This window comes from Acinonyx jubatus, chromosome C1 (genome assembly GCF_027475565.1).
Source record: "Acinonyx jubatus isolate Ajub_Pintada_27869175 chromosome C1, VMU_Ajub_asm_v1.0, whole genome shotgun sequence".
Classification (NCBI taxonomy): domain Eukaryota; kingdom Metazoa; phylum Chordata; class Mammalia; order Carnivora; family Felidae; genus Acinonyx; species Acinonyx jubatus.
This window is the reverse complement of record NC_069381.1, coordinates 136,625,121-136,651,625: the sequence shown is the minus strand read 5'-3', so window position 1 is coordinate 136,651,625 and position 26,505 is coordinate 136,625,121. Positions and strand designations below refer to the sequence as shown.

Genomic DNA, 26,505 nt, shown 5'->3' with positions numbered 1-26,505 from the left:
ATCACTTGTGACTTTCTAAGAAAAACTAAAAATTTCTAGAAAAATTCTGGTATCTTCATATTCACTTCTTATACCTTTACTTTTTTCTGGTTTAATTTCAAAAATGGAAATCTTTTCATATATTCAGTAAAAGGTTTAAAGTATTGCCAAATTTTTCAGACATGCTAAAATGCATCTAGCATTTTCAAGTTTGAAATGAGTAAGGAGAATATTCCAAATCATGGCAAAATTACAAATTAGAAAAGGAAAAGTGTAGCTATTGACTAGTAATTTTAATCTTCATTTGGAATAAATATTCCTCCTAAACCTCAAGGTTTAATTGAAGGCAGTAAATACAATTTGAAATATACAACCCTAATTCCAGAAAGAATATTTTGCTAATTTTTTAATGTTACTAGCAAGCTGTCACTTATAAAAAGATAAAAATTCCTGATGTCTTTGTCTAACAATAATTGACGTTAGCTTCTTTTGAATCACCAGACATACAGCTTTATATGCTTTGCAACTTGATTTAAAAATTATTTCTTAAAAAATTTTCATGTACTTTATCTTTTGTTAATCTTGTAAGTTCTCTGTTAAATGAATTTCATAAATAATTTAACTATATTTTAACCGTTTTGAAATTCCATTGCTGTGACACTACCATGAGATATACTGCATATATTTTACTTGAATTAGAGAATAAGTCATTCTGTATTTTTATAATTTATTATTCTTTTATACTTGGCAGTTTTTTTTAGAGTCATGGCATGTAATTGCTAAAAAATTTGAAACTTAGCTAAGAAGTTGATTTAACCTGGCTTTGGCTTCTTTTTTGGCAGCTAGTTTACCTGTGGACATCCTCCACTACCTAGCATGTATTCATTTATCAAATACTTTTCTTGAAAACCAGTTGTATGCCAACATTGTACTGGTTGGTTTGGATACAATGATAGGCATAATTTCTGAACCCTTCTTTTAAGGAGACTGTGACCCAGTGGAGCAAACATATAAGTAAGCACAGAGTTAGTTATATCACACTGTGTGATGATTAAGTTTTATGAAAGGAGAAGATAGCATATATCCTGAAAGCATTTGACAGACACATCCCCTCAGACTTTACCCAGAGTAGGAGTATATAGGGGTATCACAGGAACGTATTCCAGAGGTTGGTATGAAGCAGGATACAAGAATTGTTCAATGTTCAGACAGAATATTAATAGAAGGAGCTAGTAAGTTAAACTGAGAAGCTAGTCATTCAGAGCATTCCATTCATTCATTCATTCATTCATTCATTTATTTATTTATTTATTTATTTATTTATTTATTTTTAACGTTTATTCATTTTTGAAAGATGGAGAGAGACAGAGCATGAGTGGGGGAGGGGCAGAGAGAGAGAGAGGGAGACACAGAATCTGAAGCAAGCTCTAGGCTCTGAGCTGTCTGAGCCACGTGGTGCTCGAACCCATGGACCCCAGGATCATGACCTGAGCAAAAGTCAGATGCTTAACTGACTGCGCCATCCAGGCACTCCATTCCTTTTTTTTTTTTTTTTTAACTTTTATTTTAAATTTTGTTTAAATGTTTTTATTTATTTTTGAGAAAGAGAGAGAGCACAAGGAGGGGAGTGGCAGAGAGAGGGAGACACATAACCTGAAGCAGGGTCCAGGCTCCAAGCTGTCAGCACAGAGTCCAATGCAGGGCTTGAACTCGTGAACCACAAGATCATGATCTGAGCTGAAGTCAGACACTTAACTGACTGAGCCACTCAGGTGCTCCCAGACCCTTCCTTTTAAATGGTGTTAGAGAATTTGGAATTTAGAATTTGGGGGCTTGGGGGGAACTGAGGGGTTTTTATGTGAAAGTGGTATCACTAATGAGTATAAGAGTTGGAGACCGATAAAAAAGTTGCTATAGATTTCTGGTCTAGAAATGATGTTGATGTAAAATGGGATCGAAGCAGCTAGTGACAGAAGTGGATTGGGTTGAAATTCTTTAGGCAGTGTAATAGGCCAATTGTTACTCCAGCATCTGAGATTGAAAACTGGTGCGTTCACTCTAGCAGAACATAATTTGAGAGGCAGGTCCACTGGAAGCTAAAGAAATAATATGAGAGTAAGCCATTCCTTGGAATTACCCATTTCACTGCTCCTTGAAATAGTATCAGTAAGTAATAGTAGGTTGTACCAAAATTCCTACAATTAAATAATTCGAGTCACCCAGGTTCCACCAATTTGAGTAATAGTCATGCATAGACATTCAGCTCTTCTTACCCTTTGTCTAGTCCTACTATTTTAGAATAGCAAATAAAATCATATTATAGAAAGCAAAGTAGGAAGTGGAAGTAGTCCCTGGATGCACTGGTATAATTTGAAGAGAAATTCAACCAAGCATACTCTAATAATCAATTTTCAGATAATCAAGATTTAGTTGTACCACTATTACTCATTTCATTTTTTGTCATTAAGCAGTTGGGGGAAAAAAACTTTAAAATTAGAATTGTCTTTTTCTTAAATTTTTATTTTGAAATTATTATAGACTCACAGAAGTTGCAAAAGTAGTACTTAGAGTCCTGTAAACCAGTTTCATCCAGCTTCTGTTAAGGGTGACCTCTCATGTAACTCTATATATAGAGTTATACGTATAACTCTCGTATAACTATAATACAATACCAAAATCAGGAAATTAATATTGCTCTAATATTGTTAACTGGACTATGGGTCTTATTTGGTTTTTAAGCAGATTTTACTTGCACTGATTTTTGTATGTCTGTATAATTCTCTGTGATTTGATCCCATGTATAGATTTGTGTGACCACCACCTCAATAAAGATACACAACTGTTCCACCATTACAGAGTAACTCTCCATGCAACCCTTTTGTAGTTATACTCACCCCTGCAACCTTGACTCTGTCTCTTAGCCACTACCACTCTGTTCTTAATCTCTTGTCATTTCAGTTGTACCAGTGGATCTTGGGACTCCTTCCACTTCCCTCTGTGCTTTATTTTATTTACTATTCCGAAATAGTAGGACTAGACAAAGTGTAAGAGGAACTAAATATCTATACATGGCTCTTAATCATTTTAGTACCAAATGTAAGCTTGGGTGACTGCAATTACTGTAGAAGTTTTTAGTACAAATTATTATTCACGTTGTTTCAAGAATGTTGTTTAAGTGGAATCAGAAAATATGTAATTTTCTTTTGAGGTTGGCTTTTTTTTTTTTTTTTTTTACTATGGGTAATCAATACTGTTGAGATCCATGTATGTTGTTGCATGTATCAGTAGTTACTCCTCTTTTTTTGCTCAAGTATATTCCCTTATATGGATGGATGTTTGAGTTTGTTAAATTCTGTTGACTCATTGGAGAACATCTGTATTGTTGCCAGTTTGAGGGTTATTATGAGTAAATTTGTAATGAGCATTCATATTACAAGGCTTTAGGTTGAACATAAGTTTTCATTTCTCTGGGATAAATACCCAAGAGTACAGTTGCTTGCTGTGTTGCATGGTAAGAATATATTTAGGTTTTTAAGAAACTGCCAGCAAGAAACTTTGCATAGTGGCTGTAACCAGTTTGCATTCTCATCAGTAGTTATGTGAAAAATCCAGTTTCTCTGCATCCTCACCAGCATTTGGTGTTACCTCACTTTTTTATTTTAGCTGTTCTAACAGATATGTATTGATATTTCATTATGGTTTTAATTTGCATTTTCCAAATGGCTAATAATGTTAAACATCTTTCACTTGTTTATTTGCCATCCCTATATCCTCTTCAGTGGAATGTCTGTTTATGTCTTTTGCAGATTTTTCTAATTGGATTGTTTCTTTTTTGTTGAATTTTGAAGATGCTTTATATATTGGTCCTTTGTCAAATATGTGGATTACAAATATTTTCTGTCATGCTCTAAAGCTTGTTTTTTGTCTATCAAATTAGAATTGTTTTTTAAAATATTCTTTGTTATGGAGTGCAGATTTGACTGTTATTTGGAGGGGCAAAATGTATTAAAATTAATCTTTTGACTAAGATTTAATTTACAGTGAGGTAGGCACTGAAGTACTGTGTGTGTTTCTTTCATGAATGATCCCCAAAAGAAGACAAATGCATGCTTTTAATGGTTTACTTGAATTATATTTGATTCCAGGAGGCAGATTAGATACCTACCTATGACCTCAGACATTTTACTTAGCTTTCATGAGCATTGTTTTCTTAATCCATGAAATGGGGAAAATATTTTTTAAATTCAGTGATAGTTTGAAATAGCTATTATAGCCCTAAAAACAAAAGCATATTGTAAAAGCTCTCCCCCACTTTTTAAAAATTCAGTCCTCATTTTCTAGTAGGCAATTATTTCATGTTTTTTTGTGAGTTCAGATGTTGACTTACAGATCTTTTTCATAGTCAAGAGTATCTTAAACCACAGTGAGGCTGTCATTTCATTTTGCTGAAAGGGTTTTCTAAACCCCACATACAACTCTGATTTAAGGGAAAAAATAATAAAGTAAGTAGAATCAAGTAAAAATAATTAATGTAAAGATGCTCAAACAAGGTGCCTTGCATGGACATTAGGCTGATAGAAGGTGCCTTTTAGGGATTAGGTGCCTTCTAGGGGCAGCTGAGAAGACTAATTTTCTCCTAAGAAAAAATATTCTTAAAGGTTAAGACAGCAGTTGATGACTCTGTTTTTGAGTTTCCAGTTTGGGAGCTTGGCACCAGAAGCCAGAGTTTAGGCCCTGGCTACATAGCTTATACAATAAAAGGAAGACAGATTTTCTTGCTGTTTATCTGTCATAGCCTTTCCCAGATGTTACCCTGTTAGCATTTCCAGGGAAGCATAAAACAGCATTCCAGGGGTTGGCATCTAATTGTCAGTATGTGAAATTAAAAATATGAGTTAATGAGTTATTAAATGAGGTATATACGAAGCACTTATAACAGTTCCTGGTATATAAGTAAACACTGCTTAAGTTCTTATTACCAGACTAGTAAAGGATTGCTATTGGAAGTCAATGTGAAGAAAATAAGATCTTTTAACCAAAAGTATTTATCTGTGAATATGTTGCCCTAAAGAAGAATTTTACAAAAGTTATCTTTTTCTTAATAGTATATATATTTTTCATTCCTGCTATCATTCCCAACTTTATTTGGACATTATGCTAAAATGCATCTAATTTTGAAATATACTCAGTTTGGGGATACTGGCAATTAAGTGGAAATGTTTTTTAATGTAATTTGATTATGGGTAAAGAGAAATACAGGCAATTATGGATGTTCAGAGAAGATGCATTTTACCTACTCTTTAATGATTGTGTATGGTTGGTGAATGGAGCAAGAAAGCAAAGGTTTTGTGGAATGTGATGATCCTGTGGGATGGATGGGGAGGGAAACATTCTGTATGAAGGAAGCGCATAATTAAAAAAAAAAAAGTTAAGGAAGGGATGTGAATAGTAGATTGAAGAGAAATGGAGTAGTTGTCTGTAAGAAAGAAAAAATTCACATACATTAAGGTATGAGTTTGAAGTGTATAGCATGATGGTTTGATTTACATATACTGTGAAATGATTATCACACTAGGTTTAGCCCAAATTTTTTGAAGTTTGAGAAATTGGACATTTTCATGTTTTCATGTTTTAAAACTTGTGTTTATTTTGATTCTATGATAGTAAGTTCTTAAATAATCTTTTCAAGCCAGTAATGTTTTGTATTCATGCTAATTTATTTTTTTTTAAGGATTTCAGTTTGTTGAAATGAGCAGTCGTAAATCAAAGAGTAACAACTTAATACATGCAGAGCTCCTTTCACAGGTTAGTATTTTCATTAATCCTAAGGTGTCTTAACATGCAACGCTGATCAGAGAATTGTCATCTTCTTAACTGGAATTCTCCCTTTAACGTGAAGGGAGAACATAACTCCCTTTCCATTCAAAAGGGTAGAATGTCTTACACTACATTTATTTATTCTTTGTAAGTCTTTGGATAGTTGGAGTGCTAACTTGACTTCTGCCTTCCCAAATGTCTTCTAATGTCCATCTACTTTAATGTAATCTTCAGAGTTTTGTACTTCTTTGTTAAATTTATTCCTCTTTTACTTCTTGTGATGCTGTTATAAATGGGAGTTTTTGTCTTAATTTTTTTTACTTGTTCATTGTTAGTGTATCTAAGTGAAATTGATTTTTGTATATTAACCTTGTTTCCTGTAGCCTTGCCAGACTTATTAGTTCTAATAGTTTTTAGTGTATTCTTTAGTTTTTTAATATATAAGATCATGTCATCTGCAAATATAGTTTTACTTCTTCCTTTTCAGTCTGGTTGACTTTAATTTTTTTTTATTGTCTAATAGCCCCAACTAGAACTTTCAGTGCAATATTGAGTAAAAGTGAAAAGAACATTCTTGTTTCATTTTTTATATTTGGGAAATACATTCAGTCTTTCACAATTGATAAGATGTTAGCTATAGTTTTTGTAGGTGCCCTTAATCAGATTGAGGATGCTGTCTTTTTTCCTGGTATGTTGGGTGTTTTTATCATGAAAATTTAATATTAAGTGCATACTGTATTCCAATGGTGAGTATACATGTATGTGTGTCTCCCTTAAGGAATATAGTAGGGAGTGGGTATAATAACTGCTCTGGTATTTCTATTTATCTGGCTTGACCAGAACTGTGTGTTTTTCTAATAAAAACTAAATGTAAATTATTGGCATCCCTTCATATAAGACCTTACTTTCTTTTTGGAAGGAAAATGTTTAACTCTGTTTCAAAGAAAGTTTTTAGCTGAAGTATAATTTACATATCCTAGTAAAGTGCACAAATCTACATACAGTTCAGTTTCTGTACATGTATACACCTGTTTAACCTTCATCTCAGATCACTTGAGATTTTTGAACCTTTCACTGTTCACTACAGCTTCACTTCACTTTACCCCTTAGATGTTATACATAGTTCTTGCCTTTCTATTAGACTTTAATGAAGTTTGAGAAAGAAAAAAAAAGTGAGGTTTATCTTTTGATTTCTAATGATCTTACATAAGTAGAGAAATAAGCATTATGTTTAGTTGAGTCTCTGTAGATGCTCATTTAAGTGTTTTATAGGTATCAGCTGTTACCTATACAATACCTGTGTTATGTTACAGATGACTGCCTTATTTAATCTTGAGAACAGGCCTGCCAGAAAACTGTTTCATTGTTTCAATTTTGTATATTAAAAAAATTAACATTTAGAAAAGGCTAACTTTAAAATCCATGTAGTTGACTTCTGGCATCACTCCTTATTCTTTCCCCTTCTTAGACAATGATAATATGGATTATTTTATCTCTACTGAATAATTTGCTTTGCTGAGCCTCTGGTACATGTAAACAGGACTCAGATTTATCTTTTTGGTACATGAAGGATCGGTCCAATGTTGTCAGTGTGGGAGAAGCAAATAATCTTGGAAGCTTCTTTCTTCTGATGATGGGACCAAATCTGAAATAGCCTCTTAAGACTTTTGTCCCTGAAAGACCTCTGTAGTAGCAGCAGATTCAGAAACGGAATGCCTTTAATGGTTTATATTTTTAAAAATTATGCTAGATTGTCTGACATAATTTTTTAAAACCCAGTCTAAGCCCTTTTTTCTAAGGCAAACTCAAAATTTAGGTCCTTACAAGATTTTTTTTCTTAATTCATTCCAATGATTCTTCATTTTATAGGTGTAGATGAACACAATTTCTTCCATGTAATTGAGCATTTCCTTATATGCTGAATTACTACTTTTTTCAATATGTCATTTCTTCCCAATTTATTTGCAGTGTTTCTTTAGGCATGGGTCATGCTCCTTTAGTAGTAGTATGTTCTGAATCTAATAGGTCCTCAATAAGTATATAGACTTTTAAACTTTATTTTCTCAAATCCTGACTGTCATGATAGATGTAGATGGATAGGGCTTGAACTAAGCCAGTTTAGATGTATTTGGTCTCTAGAGATTGAGGTGTGGTTCATGAGCATTATTAGATGACATTACGTTATTCGATTCTTTTGTGTCTTTGTTCCTTGGCTGATATGTTATGTACAAAGTGAAGCAATCATTTATTCACATGCAGTAAAACAGCCCTCCAATTGCTGATGTGGCTAAAGTAATTCTCTTGTTGGATTTCACAAGTAAATTCTCCTCTTTCTTCTGGGACTTGGGATAAGAAAAAGAAAAAGAAAAAAAACCCACTAATTTTACAACTCATGAAAATGGTACCAGAACTCTTGAACACAAGCTATTTATGGAGGGTTAAATAAATTGATTAATACCTAATTCTGACTGCTATAAATGTGTATTCTCAGTCATTTTGATTTCATGAATAACATTTTCATTTGTATTTACTCACTTCTTTAAATCAGGTACAAAGAGTTTTACGGGAAAGATTTTGTCATCAAAGCCCACATAGTAACTTATTTGGAGTACAAGTACAATACAAGTAAGTTTAGCTATCCCTTTTTCTACTTAAAGATGCCCTTTAGGTTTTTCAAAAACCTACATAGATTTTACGTTACCTTACATGGATTTTATCTTGAATATGGCTAACATTTTTATAGAGATAAAAAATTTTGCTTTTATACAGAAGCACTGAATATTATAAAGCAAGAGCAGATATAAATGTTTTCATAACAGGAAAGCTCCTTAACTTTGAATCTTTTGTTGTTTCTGTATTATGGAGACAAATTCTGAGGTCTTGTACCTGATTCTCGAGTGCCAGCTGTGGAGTGAAAGGTTCCAAGAATTGCCACTGTTGTCCCTTGTCCCATATCATCATAAAGCCAAGATATTTCAAACTTAACTTGGTTTCCTCTTGAAGTTTCTAGAGATTCATATGGACTTACTATCTCTTCCTGTGTTTTTCTGTGTAGGACTATATACAGCATAAGTCAAGTGCCAAGTGGGAGAGAAAAAGTGAATGCCTATTTTCTGTGCATATTCATATTCAGCTTTTAAAAAGTATTATCTAGCAAGTTATTCTAGCTTCCTTTTTAAATGTTGGCTATTTATGTCATTTCAGACACTTAATTGAGCTGCTAAAAAGAACTGCTATCCATGGAGAAAGTAACTCTGTTCTCATTATTGGGCCCCGAGGATCAGGAAAGACCACGGTAAAACTATTGATTTCTGGTATTTCCTTGCTTCTGTAGACATGTGATGATTCGTCTAGCCAATACCGGAAATATCTTTTATTTTCATTATTTTGTTAATTTTTCTTTTGTTTTTTTTCTTTAAATAATAGAAGACCTACAAAGCCTTAAAACTTAGGGTGGTATATTTGAATTGAGCATATCCTTTTTACCTTACTTTCCTCCTCAGTAACAAATTTTCATTTGATGTTTTCCCATTGTCTTTTGTCCTTGAAGAATTAGTGATTGCCAGTAGAAACAGCAAATTAGCATTATGGAGCATGTTTCTTATGCTTTTTATCTATGTTCTGTACCTTAACTTGTGCTTTTTATGTGTTATCAGTTTTATACTAACCCTGTAAGGTAGGCATTGATTCTGTTTATAAATTGGGTAACTATCATACCATGCATTCTTTTCTCCCTACTATTTGATTAATATTTACTGTTTAATCCTAACTCAAGTAATTTTTTCATTATACTCCCATCTTCTAGAATTCTTTTCTACTTTCCCTCTATCATATTTCGCTTAGTTACCTCAAAAGCATACTCTTGCTTTTTCCTCTGATTTTGTCTTTTCACATTCTTTTCGATATATGAGACAAATTATAGCTGTTACGTTGAATATATTACTATTAACTTTCAGTACTTGGGCTGCGTAAAATTTCTTTTCTGCTATATTCCATGCAATGAATTTAGATTTTTCACTAACATAGTTATTTTTATGTGTTGAAGTAAAATTATGTATTAAATAAAATTATGTAAATTATAAGTTAATTATAATTATTAAATTATATTAATTAAGTTAAATTATAAGTAATATTGCTTATTTTATAACCAATAAATATTGACTGTACATTAGGTAAGGTGAGGAAATAAGGACTTTAGTATTTTACTCTTCTCACCCATTTCCAGTATTTGAAGTATATAAGTTGGGAATACAGATCTAGGTAATTTCTTTTCTTTTTTAATCTTGGAATACTTTTTCACATTTATTATATTACAATTATATTTAGAATAATTTTTTCATTTTGACTATCCTGTATTTGATTCAGTCCTTATGCTCATTTTATATAACCACTATTTTTTTATTCTTGCTTTCTTTATTATGATTTTCCTTCGTGTTTGACTTCAGTGCTGTTGGGATAGCTTTAACAAGAGAGCCATATGATTGGTATGCCTTTGAGCTATTAGAATATTTTAAATTCTTAACAATAATATTAACAATAGAAACACTGAGCAAAGGATATGCACAGAAAGGTCACAGAAAATTAAATACAAATCTGTCTTAAACTTATAAGCATCTTCAATCTTACTTATAAGTAACAAATTTAAAGCATTAGCACTTTTGTCTACCAGGATGACAAAACCTGTAAAATTGAGAACACTAAAATTGTGAACTTATAGGAAAATAGACACATGTTCCTACTGGTAGTATAAAGTTACATAACTAGAATAAAAGACAGTATCTAACCACATTACGAATTCATATGCCCTTTGACTCAGCAACAGCATTCTAGGAATTTGTACTTTTTAAATGATGTATATACACTTACTCATTGCAACAACATTATTGATAGTGAAAGATCAGGAACAACATAAATGCCCATCAAGAGAATACCAGTTAATAAATGCTGGTTCATCCATCCATATGATAGATTATTATGCATCAGCAAAAAGTAACATTTGTCTGTAGTCCAGAAGAAAAGGGAAGAGGAAAAAATATCCTATTTTTATTGGTTTGTACAGGCATACCTCATTTTACTTTGCTCTGCTGCACTTTGCATATACCGTGTATTTTACAAATTGAAGATTTTTGGCAACCCTTTGTTGAGCAAGTATGTAGGTGCCGTTTTTCCAACAGCATGTGGTCATTTTGTGTCTCTGTCCCATCTTGGTAATTCTCAAAATATTTCAAACATATTCATTATCATATGTGTCATGGTGATGTGTAAACAGTGATCTTTGATGTTACTATTATAATTGTTTTGAGGTTTCAGGAACCATGTGCATATAAGATGGCAAACTTAATGGATTGATGTGTTTGTTCTGACTGCTCCACCCAGTGGCCACTCCCCCATCTCTGTCCCTCTCCTTGGGCCTTCCTATTCCCTAAGATACAACAATATTGACATTAGGCAATTAATAACACTACAGTGGCCTCTAGGTGTTTAAGTGAAGGGGAGAGTCACACATTTAAATCAAAACACTTTAAATCAAAAGGTAGAAATGATTGAATTTAGTGAAGAAGGCATGTCAGAACCAAGATAAGCTGAAAGCTAGGCTAGGCCTCTTACACTAGTCAAGCAGTGAATACAAAGGAAAAGTTCTTAAAGGAAATTAAAAGTGCTACTCCAGTAAACACACCAGTAGTGAGAAAGTGAAATAGCCCTATTGCTGATATGGAGAAAGTTTTAGTGGCCTACACATTCCCTTAAGCAAAAGCCTAATCCAGAACAAGGCCCTAATTCTGTTCAGTTGTTCAAAGGCTGAGAGAGGTGAGGAAGCTCCAGAAGAAAAGTTTGAAGCTAGCAGAAGTTGGTTCATGAGGTTTAAGGAAAGCAACACCTCCAAAACATAAAAGTGCAAGCGCTGATGTAGGAAAAGGGAGAATGATGAAACACAGACACATATTCTTGTTACAGTTCCTACCCAGAGGTGATACAGACTGCATCTCCTCACAGTTGCCTGGCCAGAGTGTCACATGCTCATACCTAATTTCAAGAGAGCGAAGAAGTGGATTTCTCCTAGATGCCTAGAAGGGATTGCTAGAAGTATTTGGTGAATGTCTGTGATGTTCACCACAGCTGACTTGTTTTGTGTGTGATTTTTCCCTGATTTGATAGTTGTAGAATTTCTTTATCTTAGCAGTGTAAAAATTTCAGACTATAAGCATAGGTCATAAAAACTGATACTGTATAAACTCCCTTAATATGAATTTAGATCTTTTTTCAGTAAAGGTTAATTTTTTTTCTGTTTTCATTGTTCTGTTATCTTTGGAAAACACATCATCATACAAATGTTTAAAGATTAGTTTTAGATAATGCTTTAATTCTTCAAGAACTCCATTAGTGATACTCTGAGAAAATGAGATGTAGGAAATCAGTACATTAGACCTATTATTCCATCATAAACTATGCATCTTGAAACAAAGTGGCATTACAACAGAGAAGTTGTATCTCAGTGGTGTGTATATTAAAGGGTCTAGCCTAAAAATATAACTTGGGTCGCAAGCAAGCAACTGAATTTATTCTGAACTTCATCTTGGAAGTTTGTCCCTAAAAGCATGGAGAAGGTTCAAAAAAAAAAAGGAAGTAGAGTTAGTAAACACTTGTAAAGATGTTTAAATACAAATTGAAACTTTACTCATTTAATTAGTAAATTGGCTAAAATAGACCTATTTTTTACCAAAAAAAAATTTAAACATGTAAGAGAGTTCCCTGGTTATTTTTTTCAATATTTATTTATTTAGTTTTATTTATTACTTTGTTTTATTTTAATTTACATCCAAGTTAGTTAGCATATACTGCGACAATGATTTCAGGAGTAGATTCCTTAATGCCCCTTACCCATTTAGCCCATCCCCCCTCCCACACCCTACCAGTAACCCTCTGTTCTCCATATGTAAGAGTCTCTTCTGTTTTGTCCCCTTCCCTTTTTTTATATTATTTTTGCTTCCCTTCCCTTGTGTTCATCTGTTCTGTGTCTTAAAGTCCTCATATGAGTGAAGTCTACGATACTTGTCTTTCTCTAATTTCGCTTAGCATAATACCCTCCAGTTCCATCCATGTAGTTGTAAATGGCAAGATTTCATTCTTTTTGATTGTCGAGTAATACTCCATTGTATATATATGCCACATCTTCTTTATCCATTCATCCATCGATGGACATTTGGAGTCTTTCCATACTTTGGCTATTGTTGATAGTGCACTATAAACATGGGGGTGCATGTGTCCCTTCAAAACAGCATACCTGTATCCCTTGAATAATTACCTAGTAGTGCAATTGCTAGGTTGTAGGGTAGTTCTATTTTTAATTTTTGAGGAACCTCCATACTGTTTTCCAGAGTGACTGCACCAGTTTTCATTCCCACCAGCAGCACAAAAGAGATCCTCTTTCTCCGCATCCTCGCCAACATCTGTTGTTGCCTGAGCTGTTAATGTTAGCCATTCTGACAAGTGTAAGGTGGTATCTCATTGTGGTTTTGATTTGTATTTCCCTGATGATGAGTGAAGTTGAGCATTTTTTTTGTGTGTCGGTTGGTCATCTAGATGTCTTCTTTGGAGAAGTGTCTATTCATGTCTTTTGCCCATTTCTTTACTGGATTATTTGTTTTTTGGGTGTTGAGTTGATAAGTTCTTTATAGATTTTGGATACTAACCCTTTATCTGATATGTCACTTGCAAATATCTTCTCCCATTCCATCGGTTGGCTTTTATTTTTGCTGCTTGTTTCCTTCACTGTGCAGAAGCTTTTTATTTTGATGAGGTCCCAATAGTTCATTTTTGCTTTTTGTTTCCCTTGCCTCTGGAGACGTGTTGAGTGAGAAGTTGCTGTGGCCAAGGTCAAAGAGGTTTTTTGCCTGCTTTCTCCTCAAGGATTCTGATGGCTTCATGTCATATGGTTAGGTCTTTCATCCATTTTGAGTTTATTTTTGTGTATGGTATAAGAAAGTGGTCCAGGTTCATTCTTCTGCATGTCACTGTCCAGTTTCCTCAGCACCACTTGCTGAAGAGACTGTCTTTATTCCATTGGATATTCTTCCCTGCTTTGTCAAAGATTAGTTGGCCATACGTTTGTGGGTCCATTTCAGGGTTCTCTATTCTGTTCTATTGATCTGAGTGTCTGTTTTTGTGCCAGAGAGTTCCCCTGTTATAACCATCCCTCCCCCCCCCCCACATACACACATACAACTTCCCCTGTTATTAACATCTTTCCTTAGCATAGTACATTTGTAGAAATTCATGAACCAATATTAATATGTTGTCATTAACTAGCGTCTCATAGTTTTCATGAAGGTTCACTCTTTCTGATGTACAATTCTGAGGATTTTAACATATGCATAGTCATGTGTCCAACATTACAGTGTCATACAAAATAATTTTGCCACCCTAAAAATCCCCTGTACTTTACCTATTAGTCTTCCCACCCCCAATCCTTGGTAAGCACTAATTTTCTTATTATCACCATGGTTTTGCCTTTTTCAGAATGTCACAGTTGGAATCATAAAATTAAGAAGATTGGCTTCTTCCACTTACCAGTATGAATTTAAGGTTCCTTCATGTCATTTTATGGCTTGATAGGTCATTTCTTTTAATTGTTTAATAATATTCCTTTGTATGGATGTACCACTGTTTATCCATTCACCTATTAAAGGAACTTGATTAGTTCCAATTTTGAGTAGTTCTGAATAAAGCTTTTATAAACACTTGTATGCAGGTTTTTATGTGGACATAATCTTCAACTTAATTGGATAAATACTTGGGAGCAACATTGTTGGATCGTATGGTAAGACTGTTTAGCTTTGTAAGACTGTACTAAGGGTCTTCCAAAGTGTCAGTACCATTTTGCTTTTTTCACCAGCAATTAATAAGAGTTTCTCTTGTTATGCATCCTCATTAGCATTTGGTATTATCGTTGTTTTTAATGTTAGCCATTCTAGTATGTATGTAGTAGTATCCCAATGCTATTTTTATTTGCAATCTTCTAATTATGTATGATATTAAGTATCTTTTCATATGCTTATTTTCATCTGTATATCTTTGGTAAGGTATTTTCTGACCATTTTTGAATTGGGTTTATTCATTTCTTATTGATATGTTTTGAGAAGTCTTTGTATATTTTGGATATACCAGCTATGTGTTTTGCAGATACTTTCTCCAAATCTGTGGTTTCTCTTTTAATTCTATTATGAGTTTCCTTGGCAAGCAGTTTTTCCATATCAACTTACCAGTTATTTCTTTCATGGGTTGTGATTTTGGTGGTATATCTAAAACTTCATCACCAAATCCAAGGTCTTCTAGGTTTTTCTCCTATGTGTCCTTCTGGAACTTTTATAGTCGTTGTGTTTTACAGTTGGGTTGGTGATTTATTTTGAATTAATTTCTTTGAACAGTGTAAGGTCTGTGTCTAAATTCTTTTTCTTTCTTTTTTTTCTTTTCCTTGTATATGAATGTTTAAATTGTTTCAGCGTTTGTTGACAAGGCCGTCTTTTCTTCAGTGAATTACCTTTGCTTCTTTTTCAAAGGTCAGTTGATTGTATTTGTGTCAGTCTGTTTCTGCCTGTCTTGATTACTGTAGCTTTATAGTAAGGCTTAAAGTTAGGCATTGACAGTTTTCCAACTTTGTGTGCTGCTTCAGTATTATTTTGGCTATTCTGGGTACTTTGCCTTTTTATTAACTTTAGAATTTATGTATTTATTTCCAAGTACTGGAATTTTTGTATTCAGTGGTGGGATTTTGTGTTCAATCTATAGATCACAATGGAAAAATTGGTTTCTTAAGTATACTGAATCTTCACATTGATAAACATGGAATAGCTTTTCATTTATTTAGGTCTTTCATCAGACTTTTGTGGTTTTTCTCATATAGATCTTACACATATGTCATTAGATTTATACTAAGTAAATAGTTTTGGTGCTAATGTGAGTAGTATGACATTTTTAATTCAGATTCCACCTGCTCATTGCTGATATATACAAAAGCAAATGACTTTGTGTTTTATCTTGTATCGTGCAATCTTGTAATTGATCATTTGTTCCAAAAATTTGTCAATATTTGGGGATTTTCTACAATCATGTCATCTGCAAATGACAGAAAGTTTTTATTTCTTTCCTATTTCCTTTTGTACCTTTTATTTCATTCTCTTGTCTTCCTGCATTTGTCTTTCACAGGCTATTTTTAAGCACTGATCATAAAATTAATATTATTCAAAGCCTCTTAATATGAATTTAGGTCTGTTTTCACTGAAGAATAAGTTTATTTTGGGATATTTCTTCTCATTTATTTCTTCTTGTCCTTTCTTAGCATTAGCATATCCAATTCTTAAGCCTTTGTTCTTATTTCTCTATGTCATTTCTCCATGTTCTTTCTTTTTTTTTTCCCCCTCAGCATTCTGCCATATCACCAGTGTGATTTTCTTCACCAGCAGTTCCACACTTTGCTTCTTCTAATGTGATACTGCATTTTAGCTTCTAACAGTCCTTCCTACTTGTCTGCCTCCTTGTCATGTACCTTCTTAGTCTGTTGTTTTGTGTTTATCTAAGTCTGGCTTAAAGAGCTCACAATATTTATTTTCTAAAATACACATTTTCAGTACTAATTAGTCTTTTTATCAGCTTATGTCCTTTATGTAACATAATTTTTATATAAACTCCCATGTTAGTTTTTTCTATTTATTCAAGGTTAAAGAAGACGACAGCCATTAAGACGTAGTATTTATCACTTAATAAAACAGAGTGTTCGTGGTATGCTGACAGTTTGTCCCATTGTTGTTGCTTCTCAAACCAGAGAGGCCTGTTCTGGTGCTTTAAAGTCATTTATCAAGTCTGACTTTGCTGGAATAGGGAAGAATCCCATACTTGGTATTCCATTTTGTTATGATTTGACTTATTCCTATTGCACCCCAATATTGAGAGGACAGAGAGCCAAGGAGGATTGTTTAACTTTTGTGATTTGTTGTGTGTGGAGTATCCTGAGACATAAAGTAGATGATTTTAGACATCTTATTAGTATAACTTTTTAAATGTAAATTTTAATTTAATAAGAATACAGTATATTTTTAATACTCTCTTTGGCCAAACTACTTGAAGTACAAAAATTTTCAATCTGCAGTTACTGATAAAGATAACAGAAAGTTAGTGTGATTTACTGTATCTCAAACATTTCATAGAAAAAATACATGTGGTTCCAAATGACAGATTGTATCCTGGAAAATACTTTTCTATACAGAAATTACTGTAGACAAAGAAACAAGCATGTGGTAACAGTAATAGTAGGTAAGCATAAAAATCCCTGATTGCTGGCAGGTCTAAGTGAACTATGCCAGTATGTTCGGAAAATTAATTGTTAGCTACAAAGATTGTGGAAATGGGGTAGCCATCTTTGTTATGGTGGTTGGTGTAATATAATATCAACTAAGTATTTTTAGTATATAATGTAGCTTAAAATATTTGGAAAGATGAAATTGTATACAGTAAAAAATTTACCAGTTACACAATTCGTTAAAAAATTACACAATAGGGGGGCACTTGGGTGGCTCAGTCGGTTAGGCACCCGACTTCGGCTCAGGTCATGATCTCTCGGTCCGTGAGTTCGAGCCCCACATCGAGCTCTGTGCTGACAGCTCAGAGCCTGGAGCCTGCTTCAGATTCTGTGTCTCCCTCTCTCTTTGACCCTCCTCCATTCATGCTCTGTCTCTCTCTGTCTCAAAAATAAACGTTAAAAAAATTAAAAAATAAATTATACAATAGGTAACACACCAGTCAGTTTTAGCAATATGTGGATTTGAACTAAAATTATTTGAAGACACATATGCTAATACATTTAAATTATCATTTCAGATCACACAAACACATCATGTAAAAATTGTGAGGTGATCTAGACAAATGATAATAAGTTGTTTAAAGTAAATTTAATGGAAAGAATGTTATAAACTTGTTTTAACTCTTTTAAGTTTTTATTTTAACCACCTGGTGCTCATCACAAATGCACTCCTTTATCCCAACAACTATTTTACCTATCCCCCTAACCACCTCCTCTCTGGTAACCATCAGTTGGTTCTCTAAACTTGAGTCTTTTTCATGGTATGCCTCTCTCTCTTTCTCTCTCTCTCCCTTTGCTTGTTTTGTTAACTCAATTCCACATGAGTGAAATCATATGGTATCTGTCTTTTTCTCTGACTTATTTCACTTAGCATTATACTCTCCCTCCATGCATGTCATTGCAAAGGGCAAGATTTGATTCTTTTTAATGGCTGAATAATATTCTATTGTGTGTGTATACCATGTCTTCTTTATCCATTCATCTATCAATGGACACTTTACTTCCATAATTTGGCTGTTGTAAATAATGCTATATAAACATGGGGTGTATGTATCTCTTTGAATTAGTGTTTTTGTATTCTTTAGGGAAATACCCAGTAGTATATTTGTTGGATTGTAGGTTAGTTCTCTTTTAACTTTTTGAGGAACCTCATATTATCTTTCACAGTAGCTGTACCAATTTGCATTCCCACCAACAGTGCATGAGGGTTCCTTTTGCTCCACATCCTTGCCAGCACCTGTTCTTTTGTTTTTTATTCTAACCATTCTGGCAGGTGTGAAATGATATCTCCTTGTGGTTTTGATTTGCATTTCCTTGATGCTGAGTGATGTTGAGCATCTTTCAATGGGTTTGTTGGCCATCTGTATGTTTTCCTTGGGAGAATATCTGTCTTCTGTCCATTTGTAAATTGCATTATTTGTTTTTGGGGTGTTGGGTTGTATCAGCTCTTTATATATTTTGGATACTAACGCTTTATCAGATATGTCATTTGCAGATATCTTCTCTCATTCAGTAGGTTGCCTTGTAGTTTTGTTGGTTTTCTTCACCATCCAGAAGCTTTACATTTTGATATAGTCCCAGTAGTTTATTTTTGCTTTTTTTTTTTTTTTCCTTGTCTCAGGGGGAGCTATTTAGAAAGAAGTTCCTAAAGGCCAGTGTCAGAGAAATTACTATCTGTGCTTTCTTGCAGAATTTTTACGGTTTCAGATCTCACATTTAGGTCTTTAGTAGATTTTGAGTCTATTTTTGCATATGATATAAGAGAGTGGTCCAGTTTCATTCTTCTGCATGTTTCTGTCCAGTTTTCCCAGCACCATTTTTTGTTTCTTAATTTTTTTTAATGTTTTTATTTATTTTTGACACAGAGAGAGACAGATCATGAGCAGGGGAGGGGCAGAGAGAGAGGGAGACACAGAATCTGAAGCAGGCTCCAGGCTCTGAGCTGTCAGCACAGAGCCCAACACAGGGCTCGAACTCACAGACTGTGAGATCATGACGTGAGCCGAAGTTGGATGCTCAACCAACTGAGCCACCCAGGTGCCCCCATTTTTTGAAGACATTATCTTTTTCCCTTTGGATATTCTTTCCCCCTTTGTCGAAGATTAATGGACCATATAATTGTGGGTTTATTTCTGGGTTTTCTATTCCATTGGTCTGCATGTCTATTTTTGTGCCAGTACCATACTGTCTTGATTACTGCAGCCTTGTAATGTAACTTGAAGTCTGGAATTGTGATGCCTCCAGCTTTGCTTTTAAGATTGCTTTGGCTATTTGGGGTCTTCTGTGGTTGCATAGACATTTTAGGATTATTTGTTCTAGCTCTGTGAAAAATGCTTAGTATTTTGACAGGAACTACATTAAATGCATATTGCTTTGGGTAGTTTAGACATTTTAACAATATTCTTACAATCCATGAGCATAGAATGTCTTCCTATCTCTTTGTGTCCTCTTCATTTTCTTTCATCGGTGCTTTATAGTTTTCAGGGAACAGATTTGTCACCTCTTTGGTTATGTTTATCCTAGATATCCTACTCTTTTTGGTGCAATTGTAAATGGTATTGTTTTCTTAATTTCTCTTTCTACTGCTTCATTATTGATGTATAGAAATGCAATGGAGATCTGTACATTGATTTTATATCTTGCCACTTTACTGACTTCATTTATTTTAGCAGCTTTTTGTTGGAGTCTTTTGGGTTTTCTATATAGAGTATCATGTCATCTGCAAATAAGTGAAAAGTTTTACTGCTTCCTTACTGTTTTGAATGCCTTTTATTTCTTTATATTTTCTGATTGCTGTGGCTAGGTCTTCCAGTAGTATGTTGAATACAAGTGTTGAATACAAAGACATCTTTGTGTTGTTCCTGACCTTAAGGGAAAGGCTCTCAGTTTCTCCTCTATTTTATGTTTAGGTATGTTTCCTCTAAACCTACTTCATTGAGGGTTTTTATCATGAATAGATGTTGTACTTTGCCAAATGCTTTCTCTGCATCTACTAAAATAATCATATGGTTCTTATTCTTTATCTTACTGATGTGCTGTATCATGTTGATTGATTTGCAAATAGTGAACCGCCCTTGCAACCCAGCATTAAATCCCGCTTGATTGTGGTAAATAATTTTTTTTAATGTATTGTTGGATTCTGTTTGCTGGTATTATGTTGAGAATTTTTGCATCTGTATTCATCAGAGATCTTGGCCTGTAGTTGTTTTTGTGATATCTTTATCTAGTTTCGGTGTCAGGATAATGCTGCCCTCATAGAATGAATTTGAAGTTTTCCTTCCTTTTTTTATTTTTTGGAATGTTTGAGAAGCATAGGTATTAACTGTTCTTCAAATGATTGTAGAATTTGAGAAGCCAAGTGGCTCTGGACTTTTGTTTCCTGGGAGTTTTTTTGATTACTGATGTAATTTTCTCACTGGTTATTAGTCTGTTCAAATTTTCTGTTCTTCCTGTGTCAGTTTTGGTAGGTTACATGTTTCTAGGAATTTACCTATTTCTTCTAGGCTGTCCAATGTTGGCATGTAGTTTTTCATGTTGTTCTATGAATGTTTGTGTTTCTGTGGTGTTGTTTCTCTTCTCTCGTTTTTGATTTTATTTGTTTTTTTTTCTTTTTTTTTTCCCCTGGTAAGTGTGGCTAGAGGCTTACCAGTTTTATCATTTTTTTTTCCCCCAAAGAACAAGCTCTTGGTTTCATTGATCTGTTCTATTGTTTTTTTGGTTTCTGTATCATTTATTTCTGCTCTAATCTTTATTATTTCCTTCCTTTGCTGGTTTTAGGGTTTTTTGTTCTTTTTAGCTCCTTTAGGTGTAAAGTTATTTACTTGAGATTTGTCTTGCTTCTTGAGGTAGGCCTGTAGGCTCATATTGCTATAAACTTCCCTCTTAAAACTGTCCCACAGGTGTGAACCATTATATTTTCATATTTACTTGTTTCCATGTGCTTTTTTATTTCCTTCTTTGATTTCCTGGTTGACCTATTCATTGTTCAGTAGCATGTTAGTTAACCTCCATGTATTTGTGGTTTTCCGAGATTTTTTTCCTTGTGGTTGACGTATAGTTTCATAATGTTGTTTTCATAAAAGATACACGGTATGACTTTCATTTGTTGAGGCTTGTTTTGTGGCCTAATATCTGGAGATCTGTTTTGGAGAAAGTTCCATGTGCGCTTGAGAAGGATGTGTATTCTGCTATTTTTGGATGGAATGTTGTCAATATATCTGCTAAATCTTTCTGGTCCAATGTGTCATTCTAAGCCATTGTCCTTGTTGATTTTCTGTTTAGATGCTCTGTACATTGATGTCAGTGGGGTGTTAAAGTCCCCTACTGTTGTATTATTGTTGATTCATTCCTTTATGTTTGTTATTAAAGGTTTTATGTATTGGAGTGCTCCCATATTGGATGTGTAAATATTTACAATTATTATAGTCTATTGGATTGTTCCCTTAATTATTACATAGTGTCTTTCTTGGTCTCTTGTTAACAGTCTTTGATTTAAAGCCAATATAAGTATTGCTACTCTGGCCTTCTTTTGACATCCATTTACATGATAAATGTTTCTCCATCCCCTCACTTTCAATCTGCAGGTGTGTTTAGGTCTAAAATGTGTCTCTTGTACACAGCATATAGATGGGTCTTGGGGTTTTTTGTCCATTCTGTTCCCCTCTGTCTGTTTATTGGAGTCTTTAGTCCATTTACATTCAAAGTTATCATTGATATGCATTTATTGCCGTTTTATTACTTGTTCTGTGGTTGTTTCCGAAGATTTTCTGATTTGTTCTTTTCTTCTCTTTCATGGTTTGCTGATTTTCTTTAATGATATGTTTGGATTTCTTCTCTTTATTCTTTGCATATTTATTAGTGGTTTTTGATTTGTGGTTACCATTAGGTTTGTATATAACATCTTCTGCATAGAGCAGCCTGTATACAAGTTGATGGTTGTTTAAGTTTGAACCCATTCTTTACTCTTCGTCTCCCCATGTTTTATGTATGTAGTGTCATATTTTATATCCTTTCATTTTGTGAATTCCTTTACTGATTTTTTTTTACAGGAATATTCATTTTTACTATTTTTGTGTTTCCTGCCTTCATGCTGTCATTTTGGTCTTCCTTTATTTACACTCAAAGAGACCACTTTAATATTTTCTGCAGGGCTGGTTTAGTGGTCATGAACTCCTTTAATTTTTGTTTGTCTGACAAACTCACTCTTTCCTTCTATTCTGATAGCCTTGCAGGAAAGAGTATTCTTGGCTGCAGATATTTCCCATTCAGCAGTTTGCATATAACATGACACTCCTTTCTGGATTGGAAAGTTTCTGCTGAAAAATTCTCTGATAGCCTTATGGTATTTCCTTTGTATATAACTGTCTATTTTTATCTTGTCACTTTTAATATTTTTTCCTTTACCACTGTATTTTCCCATTTTAATTACATATGTCTTGGTGTGGATCTACTTTTGTTGCTTTTGTTGGGGTTTCTTTGTGCCTCCTAGATCTGGGTATCTGTTTCCTTCCCCAAATTAAGGAAGTTTTCAGCTATTATTTCTCCAAATAAATTCTTTACTCCCTTTTCTCTGTGCTCCTGGGACTCCTGTAATATGAATGTTATTACACTTGATGGAGACATTGAAATCCTCTACATCTGTTCTCATTTTCCATAATTCTTTTTTCTTTCTTTTGTTCAGCTTGATTATTTTACATTACTCTGTCTTCTGGGTCATTAATTAGTTCCTCTTCTTCCAGCCTGCAGTTTATTCCATCAAGCATGTTTCTCATTTCATTTATTGAGTCCTTTTTCTGTGCTGTGTTACTTCTTATCTCTGTGTTAATGGTCTCATTGATGTGCTCCACTCTTTTCTCAAGTCCAGTAAGTATACTTGTAATCATTGCTTTAAATTTTCTTTTATCTGTTTCACTTAGGTTTTTTGCCACGTCCTTGTCCTGTTATCTCATTTGGGAGAAATTCTTCTGTCTTCCCATTTTGTATAAGTCTCAGTGTCTGTTTCTATGTGTGAGGGAAGTCAGCTACTTCTCCTATTTTTTGAGGGCAATAGCTTTATGAAGAAGAGGTCCTGTGGTGCCCTGCAGTATAGTGTCCCTTCTTCCCCAGGACCTGGCACTTCCAGCAATGCTAAGTGTACTCTGCTGTTGTGTGGTCCTGATAGTTTTATGCTTCAGGGCAGTCATCTACAGATGCCTATTGTGGGCAGTGTTTGGTCCCTGCCCTGAATGAGTGCATTTTAACTAAATGTGTTCTGGTCTGCTTTGTGAAATAACCTGTCACCACCATCACCTAAACTGCAGCTTTGCAAAACTTACCAGATAGGAGCCATAGTATTGGCACGGGTTTGGGCCAGTCTTGTAGGAGAGGGGGCCTGCCATGCTGCCACCTAGGCAAGAGTGACTAGGAAGGTTGTTTTCCCCAGATCGTGAGGGGGTGGGTGGGGCTTGGTGTAAGCAAGTTAGGTAATGAGTGTGGGCCCAAGACTGTTTTTTGCCGGTAGCTCTGTATTCTGACAGGCAAGTGAGGTAATTGGTACCTGCCAGTTCCTTTTTACCTGGAGGTCTCTCTCTCTCTGAATGCCCTCACTCTGGAACATTCCCAAAGAGGAGTAGCTAACCTCCCTACAGTGTGCCCCAGGCACTATCCAGATTGGTTTTTGCAAGCTGTGTCCATCCATAGGCTGTTTGCCCAGCCTTCTCTCCAAGAGCAGTCCCAGTGTCCCAGTCCCAGCTTTCCCTGAGCCAAACATGCTGACCTTTAGAACTCCAGGCTTTAAGCCCCACTGGTTGCAAGAACTCAAGAAATTCAGGCCCTCTCACTTTCCAAGCCAATTGCTGTGGGGATTCATTTCCTGTATACTTCCCTATGTGTTAGCCTGTCTCTTGCCCTTCTCCAGATGGTAACTTCCTCTCTACCCCATTGGTTACGATACATTTTTCTCCCAAGTTGAGTCTCCATACTTCCTACCTCCTTTGATGTGGCCTCCTCTCTACCTTTATTTGTGGAGGTTTTTTTTGTTTTTGTTTTTGTTTTTGTTTTTTTTTGCCAGTTTTCAGATTGATTTCTGGGGTATTTAGGATGATTTGATTGTTAGAGATAGGAAGTTTGTATTACCTGGGGACAAACTTATGATAGACTCATACTTAATCTAAAGGCCAAGAAGTGCCACCTCATTTTCTAATGGTTTTCTGTAAAGAATGTCACTTCTTACTAGGCTTTATTTCATAGTATGTCACTTAATATTTTGAGATTATCCCTTTTTTAGAGGACTTAGTTTAACTATGATCTGACATAGAGTTCCATTTGTTTTTAAAACAATACAGATATACCAGAATGGCTAGTATGTTTGATACCATATTGTGAAACCTAATAATTTAAAATGATATTTACTTCTTCCTATTTCACAAAGATGTTGTAGTGACAAATAGAATATTGGAAATACAAATAGTATTTTGTTTTTCCAAATGGCTTACCAGTTGTTCCATTGGGTTTTTTTGTTTTTTGAATAATCCTTTTGTCCTCACTAAATTTTGATAGCAACTTTAGTAATTTAATTTTGTATACACAGCCTATTTTGGGCGACCATTTATTTTGTAATAGTCCTTTCTATTTTAATATTAGAAGGAGTAGTCCTTCATCATTGCTCTTCCTTTTAAAAGCTTTTTTGCTTTTCTTAGTTGTGTTCATTTTTAAATTTAAAAAAATGAATGCAATATTAATTTGAAGAGATGTATATTATATTGCAGTGTAATTGTGATATCACAAGTCAAAAAAATAGAGAATAGAAAGTATGTGGCATAGGAATCTGTAGTTACACAAATCCAAAACTTTATAATTAAAACAGTTTAAGATGGTATAACACTTTGTGAGTGTATTTTTAGTAGTAATTATATTAGTAGTAGTAATTTTCTTATTACAAGCTCTACGTTTCTTTAATAGGGTCTTGTTCTGTATATGGTAGTGTCCTCTCACCCATAGGGCATACATTTCAAGACTCCAGTGAATGACTGAAACCACGAAGATAGTAACACACTCTATATGTACTGTTATTTTTTATGCATATATACCTTTGGGAACGTGTAATGTATAAATAAGGCACAGTAAGAGATTAAAAATAAATAGTAATAAAATAGAATAGTTATAACAAATACAGTGAGTTATTTCAGTGAGGTGTCTCTCTCAAAGTATCGTTTTGTCCTATATTTACCCTTGTGATGATGTAAGATGATAAAATGCCTACATGATGAGATTAGGTTAGGTGAATGATGTAGGCATTTTTATGTGACATTAGGCTACTATTGACCTTTTGACCATAACGTCAAAAGGAGGATTCATCTGCTTCCACACTAATGGAAATTGAAACTGTGGATGAGGGATGGGTACTATACCTAGCAACTAACAGGGGCCATCTCTTTTTTCAGGTTATCCTCTTGGTAGTTTTTACTTTTCGAGTTTTTATTTCATGGTAACATACAGAGTACTTAACAGTATTTCATAGAAATTGATACATTGATTGGGGTTGATTTTTGTAGTCATTTGATACATGTGACTTATGTGACTTAACAGACAAAAATGTCTGTAAACTTGACGGTTGCTTATAAACATTTATTAGTTTCGGGAGATGATTGAGAGAGTGTGACATCAGTCTTGTCTCTGGCATCTTGAGTCGGACATTAGATATTCTACTTAAACCTTTTATCTGAATAATGTGCAAATTTATTTATTAGTTTCAAATGATATTTTTATTATGTTCTGTTTCTATTATTCATAGTTTAAAAAAATACAAGCTTATGATTTTTATCTAAATATTCCATAAACTTTTTTTAATACCACTTAGTTAATAAACCATGCTTTGAAAGAACTAATGGAAATAGAAGAAGTGAGTGAGAATGTATTACAAGTTCACCTAAATGGTAAGTATGTCATAATTTTGCCATTGGAAATGATATAAGCCATGTGAGCTTTTTATAATACAAAACCTAATTTACCTAAAATGTTTAAAGGTGGATGACAATTATATTTTAAAAACATGATCCATGTTTAACAACTTCCACTTTAAAGTACCATATGCATTATTTTTAGAAACTAAAATAATAATAATAATAGTAATATACAAAGGAAGCACATAAGGACTCTTGTTTTTTGTCTTTCTTTTCTTAAAATAAAAGAATCCCAAGGTAGATAGTTCTTTGAGTCTACCACGTCTTCATTGCTGTGCTTCAAAAAGGAAGTAATGTAAACAAACAGGCTTTTGACTTTTTTCTTTCTAGTTAAATTTAAAAAGCGTTAGAAAACTTAACTTGACTGGAAAATAACCTGTGCTCTATCAAATAAATATTTCATTTTAATTAAATATT

The 26,505-nt window shown here is 34.0% G+C and overlaps 1 protein-coding gene across 16 annotated transcripts in view; it reads left to right on the top strand.

Annotated features, from left to right (window-relative positions):
- ORC4 (origin recognition complex subunit 4) overlaps positions 1 to 26,505 on the top strand; it is a 79,425-nt gene that overhangs the window by 30,909 nt on the left and 22,011 nt on the right. For 7 of the 16 annotated variants that reach the window (XM_015068368.3, XM_015068369.3, XM_053215026.1 and 4 more), the window contains 4 exons: positions 5,711 to 5,784; positions 8,345 to 8,421; positions 9,001 to 9,091; positions 25,986 to 26,061. In XM_015068368.3, the coding sequence (XP_014923854.1) occupies positions 5,728 to 5,784; positions 8,345 to 8,421; positions 9,001 to 9,091; positions 25,986 to 26,061 (301 nt within the window). In that variant the 5' untranslated portion in view covers positions 5,711 to 5,727. The remainder of the gene's footprint in view (positions 1 to 5,710; positions 5,785 to 8,344; positions 8,422 to 9,000; positions 9,092 to 25,985; positions 26,062 to 26,505) is intronic. The other 9 variants (XM_015068372.3, XM_027055833.2, XM_053215028.1 and 6 more) reach the window with 4 other exon arrangements.